This window comes from Ruditapes philippinarum, unplaced genomic scaffold, assembly GCF_026571515.1.
Source record: "Ruditapes philippinarum isolate M1 unplaced genomic scaffold, ASM2657151v2 ctg1_1_1_1_1, whole genome shotgun sequence".
NCBI lineage: Eukaryota > Metazoa > Mollusca > Bivalvia > Venerida > Veneridae > Ruditapes > Ruditapes philippinarum.
Window position 1 is genome coordinate 401,816 of NW_026854124.1, and position 24,977 is coordinate 426,792.

The 24,977-nt window shown below is 31.0% G+C and overlaps 1 protein-coding gene across 1 annotated transcript; it reads left to right on the forward strand.

The window, feature by feature from the left end:
* Positions 1-23,708: 23,708 nt before the first annotated feature.
* LOC132739014 (prostatic spermine-binding protein-like) lies at positions 23,709-24,522 on the forward strand. Its single transcript, XM_060726654.1, has 2 exons — positions 23,709-23,751; positions 24,053-24,522. Exons 1-2 carry the CDS (start codon positions 23,709-23,711, stop codon positions 24,520-24,522), a joined length of 513 nt encoding a protein of 170 aa, XP_060582637.1.
* The last annotated feature ends 455 nt before the right edge of the window (positions 24,523-24,977 follow it).

The window sequence follows — 24,977 nt, forward strand, 5'->3', positions numbered from 1 at the left end:
ATATAAAAAAGACTGCCCCACTCTTTTTATAAGTTCCGATATTTTCAGAAATTTGATTGGGATATGTGAGTTTTTTTACCGTTCAAGCCATATAAGTAATAAAATTGAAAGGAATAATGGCAAAATGTAACCTTATTTTGACTTTCATCTGTTCACTCACTATATACCCTTGGACAGGCATAATGTCACTTTAATTATGTTATTTAATAAAACCTTCTTAAAGAGGAAATGACAAAATATATTGATAGTGAAGGAGTGGGGGAGGGAGATCTTACAAATGGTTTGATAATAAAACAACATAAATTGAAATGTAAATACAGAGATAGCTATCTGATGTCCATTTTCATTTTTCGTTTTCTTCATCTAACAGTTTCGTCTGTAGGTCTCCAGTTTTCTTATCTGCAACAAACTTGGCTTTCTGATGAATCGCTTCTCGTTTTCTTCCTGGGGTAATTATTTAAACGGGCTTCAAATACAAGAAAGAAGACATTTCTCAAGAAATGTCTCTAATACATCAATGGACTGTGTATACAAGAATGTTTTGTGTTATTTTCTTTTACAGTTATTTTCTACTTTACCTCTGCAGTTGTTTCGTTGGTCCGAAAACATGGAAGCATTTCATTTATAGTCTATTTAATCAATCAATCAATAAACAAATTAAGTGCATAATTCGTTTTAATGCACAATCGGGTATGAACTTTCTATGACGCATTATCAAAATAAAATCCTTGCGCAACTAAATTTCATTACAAAATAAACCCTCAAATCCGCTCTCAAAAATGATTAAAATCATAACACACACCTATGGAAAAAAACTACTTTCGAAGCAAAGGAATTAATACTGTTATATTCCTGAAATTATCAGGAATCTTATAATGTGTCTATACAGTAATTATATACGAACAAGAAATATCGCTCCCAACACGTGACCTTACTTTTAGTATTTAACACCATTTGCGCCGCTGAACCCATAGGGCCTTGCAACTCAGACCTAGACATTACAAAAATACATTATCATTACTGAAAACAGCTGCTGGTAATGAGCCGTCCACAAATATCCGTCAAAGATTATATCTTAAGGGAGAGTATTTTTTCCTACGTTGAAAATTGAATTATTCTATACAATATATTGACCGTTACTTAGGTGACTGGAGATATGGCCCAAGACGCCGTGCTCTGTTGAAATAAGATTACTTGATGGCAACAAAGTCCCTATAGAGCAATAAAATTTATTTTGAATTAGATTATTTTTGTCTTACTATTATATTAGATGTTACTTTACATTAACACATTTATAAACTTAATATTATGTTTTATTGTATGAACTATCTTGTTCAGAAAAACAACACGTTCTACCTTTGACCTTGGTAAAGAAAGATCAAATAAAATATATTTATCAATAGAAATATTCATGAATAGAGCAATAGAAAAGAACAAAGTCAATATTAAAGTATGTTTACTATCCGTGTCTATGATACGAGAGATGTTTCCCTTCAAATGACTATACCCATGTATAAAAACAAACCAATTATAACGCATAAAACAAACTCCGACTTCCCTTCGCGGCGTGCACATCGCTCGAAGTGCATAGGTCACACCAGATGGGTTAACTAGTTAGGTCACTTAGCTTGTGTCATCTAACCAACGGCAAAGGGTGTGGCGCTTCAAAGTGCTGCTGTCTCCAGGAAAAGGTGCCTTTTCTTCTATTGTCTTCTGCGAAGAGTTAAGTCCTAGGGAAGATCTCTACGACGAAAGATGGCTTGAGAGGACCTCCGTTGCGGCTCTATGATCAGCGACGTTGACGGCGATTTAACTTAGTCCTCCGTGGCAGGCTGTATTACCAGCGACGTAACAGAGGCCGATAGTCTTAAACATATGGCATAGCTGGCGCCCAGTATAAATAAAACTAAAATCATCATCGTATAAAACAAAATTTTCAAAAGATTCTACTATTATCTTCTATATGTCATACATGTATTATCTTTTATATGTCATACATGTATTTGAACCTTGCAATTGATTGTATAAAGATTGCATTTGTTGCTTCATCTTCAGAATCAAGATAACTATTTTTTTCTATATTAGAATAATATTCAAGTGAGCCGTTTAAATGTTATTGTTTCAAAGTTTTTTTTATATAAATGAATGTATCATGCAGAAGATCAACGCCTGTTCGGGACTGTTTTGACAAATATTGTTTTGAACCCTTTTAAGCAGCTTTAAGAAGTGAATACATGTTAATTTATATTTTGAATACAGGAAATCAAATCCTATTGAAAAGTCCGATAAATACAACAAGATGAAGAACAAGGCTTTTTACTTTGCATAACCCGATATTCCAGTAAAATATATTGCAAAACAAACTATATAACACAGCAAAAGTAAGGAAGCAAACATTTTTTTTTTCAGGCTTTAAACGTTCTCTTGAAAAATCCATTAATTAACTTTTGCATTTTTTGATAATTTCTCGCGACGTACAATAATAACACGTAGCGATGGTTGCTTATATAAAACCATATTTAACTCTTCAAGTATAAAGTTGTTCAAAGGATTAAATGAATTGTGTTTATATCGTATTTACATATTCTGAATCACTTTTGACTTAACTTTAAAAGAAATCATAAACTATTTTCAACTGACTTTTTACACACAAAATTAACTCAAATAAACTCAAATTTGCTTTCAAATCAAATGCAATTAATATTAAAATTAATTTGTTTCATGAGCCTTGTCATCAATTAGAAAGGCAAAGTACAGTTAGATGTCAACCAGGTTGACATACCGTGCCACTTTTCCATTTAGCTAAATCTGTGGACAATACCATTATAAAGCAAGTGTAAATTGTTGCCATTGGTCACGGAATAACAACCAAGATGACAGCTATGGCATTTCCTTCAAACCGAGTTTTACCTTTCAAGGTCTACTTCATAGCCGAAATTGCAAGGATGTCGGCTGCTTTTTTATATTTTGGCAGCGTTTAATATAGGTAGCATCTCGTGTCAAATGTACATAAAAGATGAAGCACAAATAATCATGTGTTAAAACGGTTCTAATTTTATGCTTAGTTTCGTCCTTCTACAAAACCGCATTGGTTACTTCCGGCCAGTTGATTTTGAAGTTTGGGTGTTAGTTGAAACATTTTAGAAACTTTCATAAGATGTGAACGAAAAGTCATAATGTTTGGCCAAGTTGAGAGAAAACAGGAAAACATATAAGAATCGCCTGCGATATGTCAATGAATTAATGATCGCATACATAGTCAATTAAGAATACAAAACTTCCCATGAGCATGACTTATGCAATTTGTTCTGAGCAAATGAAGCTTTTAAGTGCTTATGAAGTATATAAAACACTGAAATAATGAAAATAAATGATAAATACATACAAAGGCATGGTAATGACAAACCGCCTTGCTTCAAACTATACCTTTACAATATTCTTATAGTTCATAATTTGGCCAATTTGATATATTTTATTCCATTTCCATTTCCTAGTGTGGACAAAGATGCATTTACCATATCAAGTCATGCAAAAAAATATCATTCAAATATACCTCAATTTGATAAAATTTACTCGAGCTATTTCTTTGAGATTTATCTTTTACAATTACTTTATATATAACAACTGTTTTCATGCTGAAAAAGTCATTTGTTGCACTAATTTCGTGCATCCTTTTACATTTAATTGATACCCGATTTCCTTGGTAACAGAGGATGCGTTACCTAAATAAAAGTCAGAGTATTTTTCTACTCTTGAAACTTGATCTTCGTTTAGCTTTAACTTTTCATTTGGTATCGCCCTCTTTTGTTATCTTATCGGCATTCCTTCTGACCGATTACAACGTACAATGAGAAGAACAATTATCAACGCAATTTGCGCGAAAAGTATTATTCCTTATGGTAAAGATATGACAAAATGACACCGTTCAACAAGTGCAACATATTGTTAGAACGACATCGATAAATCATACACCGTCGACTATGCCCTTTAATACAATAAAAAATGATCTTATCCCCACTTAGGTCATATGTTTTTTGCGCAATGAATGCCTTTATGAACTTTGATTTGACACAGTGCATTTACGCACGTTTTGTTAATAAAAAAATGTTAATGCTTTATTTGAACTAACTAAGCTTGATTCCTCGGTATCATATCATTTTACAGGCGAATAAAACAATGAAAAATATAGATTTAACATCTGTTTGCCACATATTGTTCATTTAATAAAATCTAATATTGTGTCAGTCCATTTGTATTTCATCTTATCTGTTGTTTGGTTAAATATTTTGCCAGGCATTCTGTTTTTCTCTATTTCATATGTAATAAATGAAGTGTGGTTTATTTGTACAATTGTGAATAAAATGTCATCAATATTGTAAATGATTGCTCGTATTCAGTTTTCCATTAACATCAATATTAATTGTTAACAACGTATTGCAAGACGGATACATGCTCCGCATGTTTGTGTAAAAGTTATAAACGAAGATCAACAGGCCTTAGCGCTGAGCCCTGACTAAATCCAGCAATACAGCCCTGACTACAGGACCACAGCAAAGGCACCAAGTATGGGACCGAACAAAGGCATAAGACTTCAAAAGAATATGATAAACAAGATCGACAAGGAAAGGCGGCATTCAATGAACGCAGCCCCCACCCGACCCAGCAACAAGCGCCAGCACATGGCGTAAAGTTACTTAGATGAGTTTGCTTAGATTGCTTACTTTTTATCAATTTTGAAATTTAATATTTTATCTAAATGACTCACTTAGCGGAAAAATATTTACCTTTTAGCTATAACACTCTTGGAAAATCAGTTAATTTACAATATATACTAATGAACTTGTAACAGTTCAACTAGTCAACAAGCAATATCTAATGTTTCCACGACATGATTTCAGGATAATCTTGGGGATTTACATAATAGCCATTCAGCTTTATTTAATCTGTAATATTTTTTATATCATAGAGAATAATTTGTCACAATATTCTTTTAACTTTCTACCTATTTATTTTTTATTGCACTTAAGGACATTCGGCTGTAACGTGATACCAACAAATAAATAGGTAGAAAATTGAGCTAAAATATCGCGTTCCAGGAGCATGAATGATTTGATACGTTCTCCAGTGACATAACTTGTAGTCATCGTAAAATGCTTTAGATGTGTCTTACACACGCACGACCACAATACGACTGTCCTTGTCAACGGTGTCTAAGGTTGTAAGGTTGGCCACCTTTTGTGCTATATTATACTAATTGCGTAACCTTACACCTCGAAATGTTTATGACACTTTAAAGGAGTTGTATCGATAGATGAACTTTGAGTAAAGAGTCGAAGAGCCGTGTTCAATCATTCTTCTGCAGAAAACGGAGCATTACCAAATGTGTGTAAATGATAGATGGGAATACATCAGGATGAGCTCAAGTCAATATCCATTATGTCAGAAAAATTGCGAGAGATCATTACTCATATGTAACCAGGTGTCTTCAAATGTAAACTTTGATTGTATTAAAAAGATTACTTTGCTAATTATAATATAATTGTAAATGGTTTCCTATGATATATCAAACAACCCCTGGAGATTAATATAACATATTTCAGAGTGGTATGGAAATCAGATGCAGTCAATGCAATAAGGACGTATTAGATATAACTTGTATAGATATATTTTAGTAGAAAAAAAGCATATTAAAAGAGTTCGCAATTCTAAGGGATTGTTGTGGTAATTACAAATAACACTAATGTTACAATTATTTGACTTGCATGTTACAAATCTTGCACGTGTAATGTCTTATCATTAATGTTCAACATAAAAAACAACTTTTAAGCCAGAAATTATGCTTAGTTCTGTTTCATGCTTGGAAGTAGGTATTATTTTATTATACTGTATGAATAGATGGTGCGACTTTTAATATATGTCGCTAGTGGTCTTTGCATATTTTTGTGCATAACATCATTGCTTTTCTATAAAAAAAAAAACATAAACTTAGTCAAATATTCAAATATTTTAATATTTGTCTATATATATCATGTTAACCAACTTTTTGGCCGTTTAATTCGACAACTAGTAGAATGATTTTGAGGATAACACCATGCAGACGTTTCCTATGGAATGTTATGCTAAAGTCTGATGCGTCAGGCATTGCCCTCGAATTGAAGAACGACCAACAAACTGTATATCAGTTAGGAGTTGTTTTTTTCGACAAACGGCAAAAGATAACAATCTGACATTATATTCGTTGCAGAAACTTTATACCCTTGCAAGCGATCGGTCTTTTCTAAATGAGGTGTCATCCTATAGAAATGATATGGCATGTCATGTCAAACACACATGACAGTAATCATTACTTTATATTGAAAAATTAAAGTTTTAGTTTTCAATTGAAGGGTGAAATAGGATATAATCAATTTGCAAAGATATGTATACACTTTTAAGAATAAATCCCGTAACAAGATATATGTATCTTTTCTCAAGATTATAGAATGACCAGACATGTGTTTTGAAAAAGAATAACGTATTTGTTGTTTAATATTCACTCATAGATCAGGTCTCTGAATTTTGATTGGTCGCATGCCATTCATATGTAATGTCTCCCTGCGATTGTGATTGTTAGGCAATAAAACAGCTCATTTCTCCTCTTTATTAAAATATTTCATTTGCCAAATAGTAACTTTCATATAGTTTATGTTACACTTATATCAGGCAAAGTTAGAACACAGTAATGCAATATATATTTACGAAAGAGTACAGTTTAATAATGTATCACTTCAAACATACAATATCAAAGGTGTGGAAATAACGTTCTCAATGCCTGCAATATTTAGATGATTTTTATGACCGATGGAATCAAAATTTGTAAGGTGCATATTAACGTACATTTTGCAATCTGCCGATTTATACTTCTACTATAATACAATTCATGTATTCTGTTTTGCAGATATTTGTCTAAAACTAACTTCTTCTTACATCTTATTTTGAATACAGATTTGTTTTGTTTTGCTTGATTGATATCAACAGTTACTTTCATGTTAGCGTGATAGGTAAAACAGTTGTTGATGTTTGCACCACAAGTCTTAGCATCAGCATATAAATTCAACCATCAAAGACAATGTATCAGTACTTAAAGTTTTTCCATGAATAATAAATATATTACAAATACCATATACAAACAATGTCCATAACGACTTGAAAACATCTGTACCAAATGGTTGCATTACATATGCATATATCTTTCTAATCAAGCCGGGATTTATTTAAAATATCAAGCGGATCAATTCGTTTATTACTGTGTTGATCTGTATCACGTACAAATTAAAAGGAATTTGCATATATAACATAAACACTTGTTTTATTCCGTTTGAAATTGTATTGTTTTTGCGGTGTGTTTAATTAATGACATTTTGATTATTCCTTCCCGCTAATTTACATGTCAATATAGCATATGTCATTTAATGTTTCTCGCCAAGTTTAGTGAGAAAAGAGTTAATAAATCAAAGTAGTAAAGTGGTAGAATTGTTGTTCGAAACACTTAGAGTGTTCACGTGCCCATATAACAAAGTATGTTTGTTTAAAATCAAACTTATCGGCATGAAGTAAATTATAATGAATTTAAACAATACAATGTCATGTAATAAATTTTCGGGAAAAAATCCTCTTGGCAACACATTGTTGGACAATATGAATTTTATTGATTGTTTAACAAAAAAATTTTAAATCAAAATGGTGCCTTTGTAATGCAAGATAATATTGCATATAGTGAATAGGATTATGTATTTTAAGGTTTTAACTGACTCAAACAGAGACAGTTATTATATAGGAAATAAAATTACTATTAGACTAAAACTAAAACAAAGTAGAGACAAAATATCCATCCCATTTGAAAATGTTATTTGTAGTATTTTGTTTCTAAAACTCAGACACAATGTAGAGCACATCATTGCAAAGTAATTAAATACATGATATTACTCTTTTAAAGAACACATACGCATAACAATTAAATCAAATCATTACAACATATTAACAAAGACTGTAGACGGCGTCGCAGAGCCTAAATACGATATGTTGGCTTATATGAGTACGTTTTTAAACATTGATAGTTAATTAACAGATATATTTTATCTAATTATTCAATGAGCGTACGTTCACCCGTCAATAAATTCTTAAAATAACAAGTTTAATATACAAAAATAGACGTGAACAGAATACATTGCATCAAGAACATTCTGAGTATAACACTCGTATATTTTGCCTTTGCTTTTGACCCTTTTTATCAACTATCTCCAAATCAGGCAAACTACTGTTAAGGGTTCATTACAATATTGAAATAATTGCCTAGAATGGATTTACTGTTTGACAGTCATTTTTTTAAATTTTATCTAATAGGTTCATTTAAGCTTATAACAAAACTGACAATGACAGGCACGTGTTTTACTTAGTTATATTTTAAAAAGTTGTACTTTAATCTCAAACTTATAATTTTAAGGTCATGTATTTCGTGATCACTTTTGCCCACTCATATGTTACAAAAGAACATGTAATTTAAATGTTTCTCTCCGCATTACGAAGGGAAAAATAGTGCAAGGGAATAAATATTCATCTTTTGGCTCTGAGAAGTGTTCAGAAGTAGACAAGAATCAAGATGCATTCTCGCAATAAAATTAACGTTTTCCACTTCCAAATAATTGCTGTGTTCCCTATCGACACTCCTTCAACTTGAAAAATGGATACTTAAACACAAAGGTATTTCTAGGAGATGAGAAAAGCAATAAAAATTTAGGAAACATATTAATGGAAGTAGGCTGATAGATATAGGTATCTATGTGTTAACTTGATAGCAAAATCTGTGGCAATTAGTCATCGAAATAGAAAATATTCTTTACAGCATATTAAAGACAGTTTCATATCTTGTTAAGAACTACTTACAGAGTAACTAATGTGTTTTTAGAAGAAAAAGAAAAGCTACAAATATTACGAAACTCGCAAATTGCAAATAAGTTAAAATACACTTATATAATGTTCTTAAGAACGTTTGTTAAAAATCAAATTAACCAAAGGGTTTGGTAATTTATGTGGTCAAAGGCCATACATTTCATAAATTATAAACAAATAACAAACAGGCAATCGTTCGAGTAACAGACACTCCAAATGTGAAATTCTGATTGAAATTTAATATTAAATGCAAAAAACGGAACATGTATTTCCTCTGTACCTTTGCAAATTAAATAGTAGCATTCTTACAAATGTTATTCTTTCAAACAAATATAGCACTTTTGGGGAGAGACACGTGTCTGTATATAACATTTTAAAGCGACTTGAATGCAAAAAAAAAGAATTGAATAACATCAAATAATGTATATGTATAAGATATTTGTGCCAACCGTATAGACAAAATTTAGTTTACTTTTAAAATTAAGATCAATGAAAAAACAAAAGATTTGTTTTATACTTACACTCGTAATTGTATCATTCTGTCGTAATATGATAAATACAAGTAAATGATAAGGTTTTATAAATCACAGATGTTTAAAATGAAAACGCACTATTGGAGAAGATTACGATCGAATAAGAATCGTTTGTTGAATTAATTCTGAATTAAATAATAAAGTAGTGATTGGTTGGGAAAAGAACCCTAGAACATACAAAGCGTTAAAACTTGAAAGGTCTTAATTCATATAATTTCAAGGGATAAAACGTCACTTAAATAATAAAATTAAACATTAAGAAATTATGCCAAAGTATGCTTGAAACTTACCATCCGTCGAACAAAAGTCAGACATAAATTTAGAATTAGCAATAACAAAAACACGAGTTTTAATGCATTTCCTAGTAGAGTTTAAGTCATTATGTAAATCTATGCATAATTCTTTTTCAATTTAAATTTAGGCCCAACATGCCAAGGGCGATGTTTCAAATTCAACTGTTAATTTCCTTAATCATTTAAATCGTTTGTCAGTAATACTTTTTGTTTAGTTAAAACAATCAATACGTCTATGAGTGAAGCATGCTTATTTGAAGATAAAATATATCTACATTAGTGGAATAGTTTACCTATCCATTTCTTGTGAAAAGTACTGTCGAAATATCTTCTGAAATATATACATCAAAATCCTCGTTAGACGCTTATTAAATCTAAGTACCAACAAGGTACACGCAATTAAAAGTAATTTATTATAGCTCACGTAACCGCTGAATAATGAGTAAATGATGGGAATCAAAGTTTGAAACATATGTTTTGGATAAGCATGTTACAAATATATAAAGTTGATGGATATGTACAGTGGTTTCATAAGAAGGGTCAACACTTTTTTTCCCAGATAAAATTGTATAATGGTTTAAGCGTACAAGCATATTTAATTTAGCTAAGTCGGAAAAGAAAACAAATACATCTTCTATAGTTCTTGATGCCCAAACCATTGACTTTCCAAACCAAAATATTTAAATAATCGTTTCATACGTTAATAAAATTATATGATGTAGTTACACATTTTCACTATTAGTGAAACATACATGAAATAAATAATAAACTTTTATAATATATTAATTTCATTTTTTCAGATACATGGTTTCCATTGTGATAGAAAATTGTAAAAAGTATTTAAAAAATTTGGAATATTTTCTGCACGAATAATAGAATATGTTATTTAATTATAAGAATTTCTATAATTACATACCAACTACATTTAATTACATATTTTCTTACGGTAGCACACTCTGGATAATAACAGTCTATCGGGTGTCTGCCGTGACTTTAAATAAAAACTGTCCCGTGCCCGGTCTTACGGCAATTACGGTATTTACACCATATATCAGTCAAGGATATTAATTCTTCACAATATCCTTCCGCTAAAGCCACTAAAAACAAGCCGTAAAACACCCGGGACAATACCGGCATTTAACCCCTACTTGATTTAGTGCCTAATTTGACGGTTTATATTTAACTGTAACTTCGCGATTGGTTTCAAATGTCAAATTTTCTAAAACAGCTTGCGGTTTAAGGTGTAAGTGTCAGAAGGCACACGGAAGAGGCACTTTTTCATGTTTTGGGAATTTTTAGGTAGTCATTATTTTTGTATCCATTCGCATTACTCCATCCTGTGATTTGCTTCTCAAGAATGTTTTATTTTAGGGCGAGTAAAATCTACGTTTTAATATTTTTAAAAATGAGTATTTTGCTATTTTCGCTCAGCCAATACTAAATTGTAAATTGTAACAATAGAATCTAAAACTGCAATTTGTAATACATTTTCATTATCATCTTTTATATTTATGTGGCTAATATAATCGTTACAATGTTTGTTACAAAGAATAAAATTATTCTGTAAATTTTAATTCAACAACAATTAATGACAACATGAAATAAGAAGAGAAAGCAATCTTTAGATGAACTAATTGCTGTAAAAAATATTAAATAAATTAAACACATTTAAATTTCCTAAATTCCCTAAACTTTATTTATTCCTTTCCACTTTTGATGCTAAACATCAAATAAAGATTCTAAAACAGCCATGATTTTACGAAAACAAAAAAAGTCAGCAAAACAAACTCGAATCTATTTCATAATGATAACATTTCCTTGCCACATAATCAGTGCCACAAAACCGTAAAGCAATTGCTTTTTCGACTAACATAAGTCTCTTTTCACACCAATCCCCGTACATTTTCGTTTTATCAAGTGAATTTCTTCTTTTTTTTCTGGTATGATCTTAGGTAAATAAAGCATCACTTTATCAATGTAATCTCAATGGAGAACGAATGGGTTCGTATAAATGCACCTTGTATTATACCAGAACGTAACGTTAATGCGTTTTTGTCTGCATGGTTCAAGGCATTCTCGTTACATAGTTTGCCTAACTGTGTTCAACATACCTTCATAATGAACAGCTGTCAATGATATGTTCTATTTATTTTTGTTAGGTAACATATTATTGTGAAAAAATATTCATATTTTTTCTGAGAAAAGTTAGCTTTTTTCAGTAACGTTGGTTATATATATGTCGTATATAGATTGTTTATTTATAATTTATTATCTATTGTATAAACTTGATCGTCACTTGACAACCTTTTTTGATAACTTCAACCTCTATTTTTTCTTAATTAAAAAAGAACAACAGAAAATTTAAAAATCTATACTCTGTGTTTGTATTACAGATGTTTAATATAGAAATTCAATGTTGACAACAATTCAGGTAAAGATGAATGCGCATTTTAAGCTTTGAACGATAATTTGTCGCTTGACTTTGTTGGTCAAATGCAATATAACTAAATATGTGGGTTTTTTATGTTATAATTACTAATCGTTCTTTATTTTTTATTTTTACTAAATCTTTATTGGTCATCTACCAATGGAAAATGTAATATACATTTAAGAAATATGTTATTTTAAAGCTTGCAATTCATCGGACAAATTGCCCATCTTACAAAAATCTGTTTAATTAAACATGAAAAAACAGAAGCATTAATCACTCATATTTAATGACATGAAAACAAAAACAAACAATATCAGTTTTTACTTCAATCTACAAATCACGAATTTACCAACTTTATTTAAATATATAAAGATAATTTTCATAAATCATGAGCAAAAAAACGAAACATAATTTTCATACACGCATCTATGATTTTCAATGTAATTATATTTCATCATCTAGATATAAATCAACACTTGCCTAACTTTAGAAGGAAGACATCGAAAAAGAGAAAATAAACGGGGGAAAACAGGTAAAATAATATATTGACAGCTTACACTTTGGCTATAGTACCGCCTACTTTTATGCCGGCTCGCCACGGCGAGCCGGTATTACGGTAGGATTTTACTGAGAAACAACCTAAAACTCCGAAGCTATCCAAAAATTTAATCGAAGCTTGGCTTCCAGCTTTCTACAAAATTCATCTATCAGGGCTAGGATCCAAAATTATTTAGCCAATCAAATTTAATCTTACATAGCGTCAAAAAACCTTCAATTTTCACGCCATTTTTAAAAATCAGCAAGTATTGTTTTGAGCGCAAAGATATAATGATGATTAAAATGTTTGTCTTTATGAATTCTTTTCAATAAATCATATTTACACTGACTTCTGATTTAGCGATTTCACCTGTTTTCTTTCTCTGTAATAAGTTTTCGTTTGGTTAATTAACATAAGTGTACATCTGGTTCTGTGCATTTTTTAATTTTCCTTTTTTCCGGTCATTTTATCCTTTCCGGTATTTAGTGTATGTATTTACTGGCCGGGATCCGGGACGCCCGGGATCCGGGATCGTGTAAGATATGGAGGAAAAACCTAATGAACTATATTTGTGTTGATTGTTGGCGTAATGAAAGGCCATTAAACGTTATTTTTTTCTTATTGTATATAATGAACGTTAAATTAATTTAACTTAGAATATAGATATATTTAGAGCTATTTATTAACAAACTTAAAATGCGGAAAATCACAATACTTATAATTATATGCCTAATTAATTGGAAAAATCAAAGACTATTTCTTGAATTGGTCAAATCCTGGGATCCCTATATGTTTTAAAACGATCCTGGGGACCAGCTTTTCTGAAAACTATATACTTGAACTGGCCAATCCGTGAGATCTATTTACATTTTAATACGATCCCGGCTTTTCTGAAAACTATATTCTTGAACTGGTCAATTCCCGGGATCCCTATATGTTTTAATAGGATCCCGGCTTATCTGAAAAAACATTTTCTTAGACTGGTCAATTTCCGGGATCCCTATTTTTTTTTAATAGGATCCCGGCTTTTCTGGCTGAATTGATTGACAACTTGTGTTTACTTTAGGACTTGTGCCTCTCATTCCAATACTAAATAACATACATGTATTACAACTTAATTTTGTATAAAGAGACATCTTTATGAAATCTACATATCTAACATTTTGTGGTCAAGGTCAACAGGCCATATAGTAAATGTGCATAGTCATAGGTTCTTCATTCTATCTGTTTACATGCACCTTCATATATATACTCATACTCATCTTGGTTAAACTGAGAGAACTTCGTTTATATGTCACTTTCAGTCAATGAGTTTAAGATTTTGAATTTACTGGCCCGAATTCCAGTTTTGAATTTATTCTACTAAATAATTAATAAAATTTTCTTAAATTTACATTGGCCTGAACTTATATACACTGGCCATCGGGCACCGGGCCAGTGTTGACTTCACTTTTATTTTGATGTTCGCTGAAGTCTCTTCAGCTAACAGAACTGTCATTTTTACATTTAAACACACCCCTTGAAAAAAATTACGAAGCGAGTCGCTACTAGCTTTTTTAAAAGCTAACCTTGTAATGATAAATATGACAGGTTTATTTAATTCACCCAATATTAAAATGCCTACCTGGAGATAAAATGCATTAGACTCGTTTACACCTTTGAAGGGGTCGTCTGATACATGAGTATTTGTCGTTTGGTCTTGTTTTGGCGCAGACGTAAAACTTGTACCTATAATCGATGGAGGTAAAAAAGGTGGATCGAAGCATAGGATAAAAGCCATTATTGTGTAGGAATCAATACGTATCTGCGCATCATACAAGTCTATGCAATCACTTTTGCATCTAAACGCGGATACGGAGAAGTCAAGCAAATCAAACCCCAGAGATAGCAATGTCCGGCTGGCGAATAATTTCAAATGAAACGGTTATATATCAGACATATTTCACCGTCCACCGTTGGATGGCGCACTGCAAGATAAATGATAAATGACTAAGGGTGTATCAATTTGGTGAAGTAGAAATATTTTATTTTGTATTACAACATGTTCAAAGCAATGTCATTGTGTCTCTTTGTGAAACGATATACATGTATATTTCTGTTTAATCTGATTTTTTAACTTCAGCTAAAACGAGCAAAGTTACTGTCAATACTTGATGTTTGATAGTAGTCAAAATATGGACTCTATGTCCATGTACCTTAAATGACCTTAAATGACCCTAAAGAGTTTTTGGTTCTATTAAAAGATCAATGATACAATTTTGGCACAGTTTTGTTTCAACCACTGAGCAATGCATTTATGGTGTTTTACTGTGTATTTTGAGTAAAGTGAATTCTCTCCACGGCAGTATAAAATCAATGTTGAGAGACTCACATTCTGGATGGACACCTTCCTAAAGATAGAGCATGAATTCTGCATAATATATAACTTATTCTTTTCTCCTTTTTATTATCATTTCTATTTTACAAACATACAAATATCGACCTACTTATAACATGAAACTTAACATGTTTAACAAAGACTTCGTGAGAGATGCGTCTAATCGTTATAATTTTAAAATTCTCACTTTTGGAGACAGTGTAATGAGGGGACATGATTAATGATATAAATTATCAATTTATCATTGTACTTTACTATAATTGATCATTCGACAACGTTTTATGCATTTGGACGAGTGAGTAAAACGTCTAAGCCAATAAAAATGTTTGTGTTTTTACAGATTTCTATAGCATTAAAAATAGATAAAGGATGCTATATGGTTTTTTTGTCGTTATATTATTACGTATTTCTTAGTTCTCAAATGATATTGTTTCTTTTAAATGTCATACACATGTACAAATGTACACGTATTTCGTTCTATAATACACACATTTTATTTTTTTAATAGAGAAAAAGAAACGGAATCCCTAAAGAACGCCAAAACGAAAAAGATACTGCAGGCTTGGTTTAATTGAGCCTGATCATGGACGGTACTGGAAAATGCAAGCTACTGCCTATGCCCCCCCTAGCACCGGTTTAAGCATTAGTCAACATTTATACACGAAAATGTGCCCCCCCCCCCAATGGTAACTTTGTCGAGTTTTTTACGGCGTTTTCCGACCTTATGATACAATTAATGAATAAAAATCGTACATCCTTTGTTTAAATATGAAACTTGAAGTAAATTAAGTTTATAACGGATTCCTAAACTTATTTCATTAAGTTTGTACGAAATGACGTCTCATATAAAATTAAAAGAAAGTTGCCCGTTAAAAAAATGGTATTCGTCAGCTTTGCCCTATTATTTACATAGCATACATTCAAAGATCTTCAGAGTAAGATTACGACCTGTTTTGAAAAATACAGTAAGTACAACCTCAATAGACTCTTAATTCAACTTAATTTAATGTGAATGTATTTTATTTCATCTTTCTCGTGGAGTGTATATCGGGACAAAATCGGAACAGAACATGGTTGGAAAAAAAGTTAACACAAAGTAGTAAATGTCATAAATTACAAAAAAGAAGTATAAAGATATGCAAATAGTTTTGTAAATGTCTTATCTGGGGCTTTTTTATGCAGACAGATGCAGTATCAAGCTATTTATATCTTAAAATGTTATTGAAATGAAAACCCGCGGTAATAACCATCTTGTTGCTGGAGATTTATGGCCTGATTATCAATAGAACTGTACATTACTTAATTGTTAACTAATCTATATGGAACATTAATGACGCCAAAAATTTAACTCTTGTCAAGAACGGCCCGTAAATCCTGCCAATTCATTGTTAACGTTCATATATGAATAGGTTCCTAAAAGTTTTTATGACGTTTTACTTTGCTTTGATATTGCCGATGATATGCACAAGAATGGTTATTTATGGCCGGCTTGTTAAAGTTAATTTATATGATATTCGACCCCATTTTCTATGTGCAGGGTTAATATTGGAAGATAGCATAGCTTTAAATTGCCATTAAGATGCTGTGCTTGGTCGCGCTTTTAATACAAACATTTACATAAATTTGTAATTGTTACTGTGGTGATACAATGACACTCTTCATTTTTTTATTTTTTTTTTTGATACGGCAACAAATGCGTTTAGAACTCAACTGAAACGTATATTCAAAGACTCACAAATTCTCATATCTTTTTTTTTCGGATATAATTTGACGTAGTCAATGAAGTCATTGTCGGTTCTTGCAGTTAATCATGTATTTCATGAATTAATGATTTTTGGTAATTTAATGGGAATATAAGGCTTTAGCTTTTTTCTCCCAAAATTATAGATTTTAAAAGCATTAAAATTATTTTTTAAACATTCATGCGAATTGTTTTTACATTGAATGGCAGTTGAAAAAACACTGTTTATGGTTTTATTAAACTACACCGTTTCCATGGTTATAATAAGGACCGTAATTAAATTCTTGCAAAATCATGAGCTGTGTTATACGTTAAACATAATGACAATAGATGATTTTCACATACAAAACATACAAATTATTACCCCCCCCCCACACACACACACGCACCACCACCACCACCACAACCACCACCACAACCACCACCCCTGGTCGTTATTTAAGGGGTCATTCCCAATATTTCATATGCTAAAAATAACATAAATACCTCTCATAAATATATAATCTCCATGAAAACTGATAAAAAATCATTTACATATTGGTGCTTTTGAAATATTTTGCTGCAAATGTAAAAAAGGAATTTGACAATTTACGTTAATCAACAGTTTATATTGATTTCTTTATATTCTGTGAATTACATTACATAGAATATTGACCCCAAATTTTTATTGACTCCCCGAAATAGCTGCAACTTTGGCAAGGGAGGTAAATATTGTAAAGATCGGGAACTATGATTTTGTGTTCCTTAATAAATCCAAACTCAATATAACTTTGTTAAGGTTTATTTTACAGTCATATAATCATTTTATCATTAAAATTATTATTATAAATGTAATTATTATTATTATTATTATTATTATTATCATTATCATTTTTATTATCATTATCATTATTATTATTATTATTATTATTATTATTATTATTATTATTATTATTATTATTATTATTATTATCTCTCACACTCGTTTACAAAATGATATAATCATAAAAACAACCATAACAGTTCTTTGAAGAGAAGATGCTGGTATTGCAAAATCTTAAAATTGCATGCCAGAAATTCACCAAAGACATTTTACAAGCATAAACAAAACAATCAAATGAAACAGTTACAATTTAAAAAGTTATTGTATTAATACTTAACACTTGTATCAGTGGATACTTTAATACATATACATTACATTGACATGAATGTATGTATTTGGCTTGACATTGTGTCCTAAACTACATTTATCTAACTCAATGGAAGTGCATGCCCAGTACGGGATCTTTTGGCGTGAATAAATGCATTACAATCAATTTACATTAAAACCCCTTATCTGAAATCTAAGCCTTTAATCTACACTTTAAACATTTCGTCACATGCATTTGACCCTGTGAGACTTTTAAGGTAATACAGATCGAAAAGATCCGAGATAAACCCAAAGGAACATTGATATTAACCAAACGAACACGCTTTTCAACAAAACGAATGCTGGTTATCACTTTATCCACGTAAGTACTACAACAATGAATCATTGTGAAACAACAAGATGCTGAGCGAAGATAGATACATGATATTCTGCAGTACAGATTGCTACTCAACGGAAACAGTTGGTGTATTGGTCTGTCAGATCCGCAGATAACACAAGCGTACTGAAAGATTTGAAAAATAGGTTCCTTACTGATTTTGATTGACTTACTGCAATATAATTGCGTTATAAATAAAACAAAATGTTACAGATTCGTTCAGTGTTCAACATTATTTATCTGCTAGACTTACAGTGTTTATTTTATTATTTGTACGGTAAACCTGGTTATCTCCGTACCAAATGAAGGAAATGGTGCTTATATTTTCAAATGACAAGGAAAAGAACATTTGGTATAGAAATCAAGCAGACGTGATTTAGCTTGATCAAAGAAAATAGACGCACGCGGCAGACGATAATAGTATTAATTATAATAACTAAAAAAGGGCATTAAGTACATATGAGGAAGCATGCATATAATTATAACTTACAGAAAATAATACATATCCAATGCTTTGAAATCGATTTCTTTAAATATGAAAAACCAATTGCATAAGATATCAATTTTGAAAGTTGGTAAGACCTCAACAACTATTTAAAGACTCCTTAAACTTTGGTAATATTTTTTATAGATGTCACTTTAGATAAGATTATCAAATAAACATAAAATGCAAAAGAAAAAAAATCAAAGAAACAAAATAAAAAGCTATATAGAGATGTTGTTTTCTTAATAGCTATTTACTGCTCTTTTTTCCTTTATCCTTCGCGAGCTTATATCAACTTCTAAATTAGCAAAAAAAATGCTGCCAGTGTTGTGCTTAGATGGTCAGGCAGACGATGTTCTCATTTTAGTTCTGTTTGCACTTTTCTTCTGTAACAATATTATAACGCATATATTATCTAAATTTGAAAAACAAGTCGTAAGAAAACCAAATCCTACAAAGTTAAAATGATAAACCAAGTAGGTTCCGACAAGATACAACCCTGACTTTGATTTATATTACATACTTGCGGTCAACGGAAACTATAGAATTATCATATGAATTGTTCAGCAACAACAGCTTAAAAAGAATGACAAAGGAAAATCTAGGAAATACATTATGAAACCTTGCCTTTTTGCCAAAATAACTCGGCTTCTTGTTGTAACATCTCAAGTAATCAATGAGGGGTGTATTTACTAGCGTTCACTTTGCAATATGCGGTATTTCTTTCCATCAGGGATCGCAAGGTCAATAAATTAATTTAAATGTAGGACAGGAGCGCGATAGGAACGAAGAAAAATATAAGTTGAAACCACATAAAACATCTTTTTGGCAGTTGCGCGCCGTAAATATGCCACTCTGTATAAAACACGTACTGCCATAGCTTTGGTAATGAATAGTTGAGTTCCTGTTTCGACTAAATACAAGAAAAGCGGTTTAAGTAACGTAGCTGAAAAAAATGAACAAACAGTAAGATGGCAGGCGGTTTATGAACTATTTCTGTTTTCTTATATTTAAAAAATGCAAACTGATAGCTGAAGCCTGTTATGAATAAAGTCCACCTGTGAAAGAAATATGTCACTTTTCCCCCTATCTTTGTAATAAAGGATAAGCATACCTGTTTTCACCGACTACCTTTAATACATGGTCACATTTTTTTATATTTTTTTTTTTCATTAAAATTGTATTTATTCATCTTTTTTTGAAAATGCTGGTGTTAGTATAGAAACTTTTTAAATATAATCTGATGCATTTATTTATATATTTATTAAATTAGTTGTATTTTGATAATAATGTGCATATAAACTTTAAACAAACATTGTGGCAAATATTTATGAATAAATGCATACCCTGTCAATGTTATTACATGTTTATGACATTATTTCTCAATCTATAACTTTATGTTTTAATCATAAAAATAATTGAAAAATTGTATTGAAACTGTTCGAGTTTATTCCAAAGCAGATAGTTTACATATAAAATTATACCAAAATGATTGTGAATGATTAAAATATTTCTGGCTACATGTCGGTAGAACACAGGGCCTTGAGACCTCTTGAAATTGAAGAGCTAGACAGAAGAAACAAGTTTAATACAGGTCAAGTAAATAACCATAAGAAATACTTTTACTGATTTATCTTTTTATTTATTTTCATAAATTTATATTATTTTCAATATTCATTTTTTTATTTCTGTAACTTTCTTTAATAATATTCTTAGTCTCCTAGATTTTATTGATAAGTAATAATTACTTCTGTAATATATTTTGTTTAAATTAGGTGTTATGTGGCTAAATAATTTGTCTTTCAGGAACGTCTTTAGCCGGGAAGCAGTGTTTGAACTGTGGCCCAATGGAAGCGGTTCAATTTACAGGATCAACAACCTTGATTACACATAATAAAATGTCAAACACTTGAATCTATAACTAAATGAATGTGTGAAATTTTTTATCAAAGTCCTGATACAGTTTAACTATGTCCTTCAGTCAATTTATTTCCAAAGCCCGTCCAAATAAAATTGCAACTTTAGCAGTATTGGTAAGGACGTCTAAATTTTGTCTTAGTCACGGGAGACAACTCTGGTTGAACTTTGACTATAACTTAAGTATATAAACTAACAACAGTACACACCATCTTTCTTCTTTCATTTTTAACAAGCCTTATATAAAATGCTTTAGTTTTGACAAAGTCAAGATGCGTAACTCTCGGGTAGGATGTCAAATTTAAACATTACCAAAGTGAACAATATTTCATCACAATGAATATTTCTTTAAGGTCCGATAACCCTTTGTTTTGCGCGGATACTTGTACTATATAGTATATAGCACACACTGCTGTTGCTTTCCCGATCAATATTTTAACGATAAATTTGTCAAAACAAAATTTATTTATTTAATACATATGGATCACCATTCACTTAAGGTATTATGCTTTAAAGAAAACATTGATGAATTTTAATGGCCAAATGATTATACTCTTTTAAATTTCAAATGTTATGTAATCGGTTGGGTCTCTTTCAAGAATGTAATCTGTATGTCATATGTAAGGACAGACAGACAGACACACAGACAGACAGACAGATCGAACTTTGGCGCTATGGAATATGTTAAAGTAACGGAATGAAAAACTTCAATTATAAACTTAAAAATCTTGATAAACAAACATCGTTTTATGATAAATAAAGTTTGTTAAACGTTTAATAACATAAATGTCATTACAACAGTAAAAGTACTACTAGAATTATTCAATGACCATCGACAGATAAAAAAATCAATTATGATAACATGATAAAGTTCTTTGAAATTTGCACTTTCAAAATGTTCAAATACAAGTTCAATAATCTTTAACTCCCTGATGAAAAAAATTGTGACCGCAATAATTTTGCTAAGAACTAGATTCGATAAATATTGGATGACAATCATTTTTTAATTAGTTATTAATGAACGTTTTATATTGATAAATAAGATAAGGAAAAAAGAAATTCATGAGGTTAATTCCTTTGTAATTAAATACAAATTAAAAGAAAATTATATCCCAACGAATACTAAAACCCAAGTAAAAACACATACAAAGGGAAACAACTGTGATAAAAATAATCAGGTTTCCGTCCAGAGTTGCATCAACTAAAATCACGCGAGTCGTAGGAATACGTTACACTATATAATTGTAGAATCATCCTGTTATATTGATCGTTTTATACTACCAATTTGAGAACGCTAACTTTGCAAATAGCAACCCATGACTTTTTTCTTTCTTTTCTTTTTTTTCTCCATTTTTTTCCTTCATTTTTTGTAAATTTATGTCAATTTCCATCGTACCGCTTCCCTATCTCTTGCTGTACTTCGGCATTAAAGAGACAAACGAGAATTTAATGATCATTTACGGCGTTAATGACCAATTTACCACTTCAAAAACCAACCGTATTCACCAACTATGATTCGCCAAAAATACTTATGATACATATCAAGCAAATATCTGGAGTATTTATTTTCAGGGCTTGTGGAAAAAAGTGTACATTTCATTTGTTAAGATATCATCGCAAAGGCCTATTTTGACTGATGTATTTGCACGCATTCAACTGCGATAAATTTGAAATCTTGTCAATTTCATAGCGGGTATAATACTTACCATATCAATCAACATTACACTACTAAAATATACCACTCAAATCATCTCTCTGTTGCTAACAAAGCTCTCACGATAAAATACATTCTTTGCGTTGTTACACGTGTTTCTTATTACTACTAACACCGGGACGCTTAACGGAAGCCGCTTATATCAATCTAACGTCCAACTGTGTAACACTAATCGGACGTCACTCAATATTCGGACGTATGTAGAACCGGAAACTCTCATTAACCTATAAACATATCAAACATCGCGTTCTATAAAATTACGAAAATCTATTTATGTAACGATATATATAGATATTCGATAGGTATTTCACTATCAATACATATATACGAATTTATGTTTATGAATTGGTTTTTGTAAAGAAAATATTTCTTGTAAATCCACTGAATAAAATAAATTCTCTTTTTATAAAATAAGCGTGCAAGAATAAAACGAAACGTATTTACTCCAATGGATTTCCCAGGAATGTTCTCTTTTTTACATATACTAGAACAACTCAAGGAATTTCTTTTTCGCATACGTTATTATAAATAAATAAATAAATGCCATCAACACCATACTTTCTTCAAATTTTATTTAAGTTTACTTTGAATGAAGTCAGTTTTTACCCTTTTACTTTGAATTTCGTCAACTTAAATATTTCAGCGTAGAATTTGCAGTAACTTTTTAGTAAACTAAAAAGAAATAGAAGTTTTGAAAACAACCAATTCCCGTTGGTTTTTTTTCTTTTAAAGAAACACACATAAATGCGTGTACGAAGAAATGCCCTTCTGTTTCATTTCGGTTTAAGAGCATTTTTCACATTTTTGCACAATTTTCTGTAGTCTTCCAGCTCATGAAAAATCATTTTGTAATTGTAAAGTGACGGTTAAACCAATTACTGCTCTGATTATATGCTGCTTGGCTGAAAAAAATGTTCTCATTCTATCTTATCTAAATTGTTTTTGAATAGTTCAGCTTTACATTTCACCACTTAATTACCTAGGACTACCAAAAGTCAAATTTTAAAAAAAGTAGTTTAAGGGAAGCTACTCTGGCATCCTTGTTGAAAATCGAACATGATATTTTAATGGAGTACGCCCTAGCTAATGACCAAATATGATAAATTATTAAGTATGTAGAAAGTACATCCGATTTTTTCATAAATGTAGACAATATTTATAAACAAAATGAAGGACTAGGTAATTCATATTGTATCAAAGTAAGATAAGGAGTTCCAATAAGTTTCATCATTGTGTAAACGTTGATAATGATGATGAATGATGATAATAACAATGATGGTGATTACTATGGTGATAAAAATGATAGATATGATGATAATGATGATTATGATGATAATATTGATAATAATGATGCATATGATGATGATAATGATAATGAAGATGAAAGTAATGATTGTGTCGACGAAAGTGATGATGATAACGGTGGTTATAATTAATAATGATGATTATGATGATGATAAAGAAGGTGGTTGTATAGGTGGTGATGACGAAAACGATATTTGTGTTTATTATGGTGATGATGATGGTGGTGGTGGTGATGATGACGATAATGATGATGATGATGATAATGATGATGATGATGATGATGAAGAAGGTGGTGATGTAGGCAGTGATGACAAAAACGATACCGCTTATTATTGTGGTGATGATTGTGGTTGTGATAATGATGATGTAGGTGGTTGTGATGATGATGATTATAAAGGTGGTCATGTAGGTAGTGATGAAGAAAACGATACCGGGGATAATTTTGGTGATGATGGTAATGATGATAATGATGATTATGGTGGTGATGTAGGCAGTGATGACGAAAACGGTACCGGTGATTATTACGGTGATGATGATGATGGTGGTGGTAGTGATGTACGTAGTGATGACAAAAACGATACCGGGGATTATTTGGGTGATTCAAATGGTAATAATGATGATGATTATAAAGGTGGTCATGTAGGTAGTGATGACGAAAACGATACCGGGGATAATTTTGGTGATGATGCTGATGATGATAAAGATGAAAATGGTGGTGATTTAGGCAGTGATGACGAAAACGGTACCGGTGATTAAAATGATGATGATGATGATGATTATGTATTTAGTGATGGCAAAAACGATACCGGTTATTATAATGGTGATGATGGTGGTGGTTATGATGATGTAGGTGGTGATGACGAAAATTGGTGATTATTATGGATACGACGACGACGACGACGATGATGATGATAAAGATGACTATGATGACGATTAGGATGAACCATGACAAACGTGATAACGAAAATGATTTTAAAAAAGGTTGAGATGATGGCAATTATGAAGCAGATGTTTTTGTAACTGTTTGTAGTGTTACTGCTGCTACTTCTGCTTCTGATCTCGATGATATCGGAATATCCGCACTCGGTTTGGTTGATAAATAATTAATGATCATGATGTAGAAGAAGAAGAAGAAGAAGAAGAAGAAGAAGAAGAAAGAAGAAGAAGAAGAAGAAGAAGAAGATGATGATGATGATGATGATGATGATGAT

Excerpts from the sequence above, each read along its gene's own strand:
- LOC132739014 (XM_060726654.1), top strand. The coding sequence starts at position 23,709 with ATGATGATGAATGATGATAATAACAATGATGGTGATTACTATG. Across the intron at positions 23,752-24,052 it reads CAATGATGGTGATTACTATG|AAGGTGGTGATGTAGGCAGT; the intron begins GTGATAAAAATG and ends ATGATGATGAAG.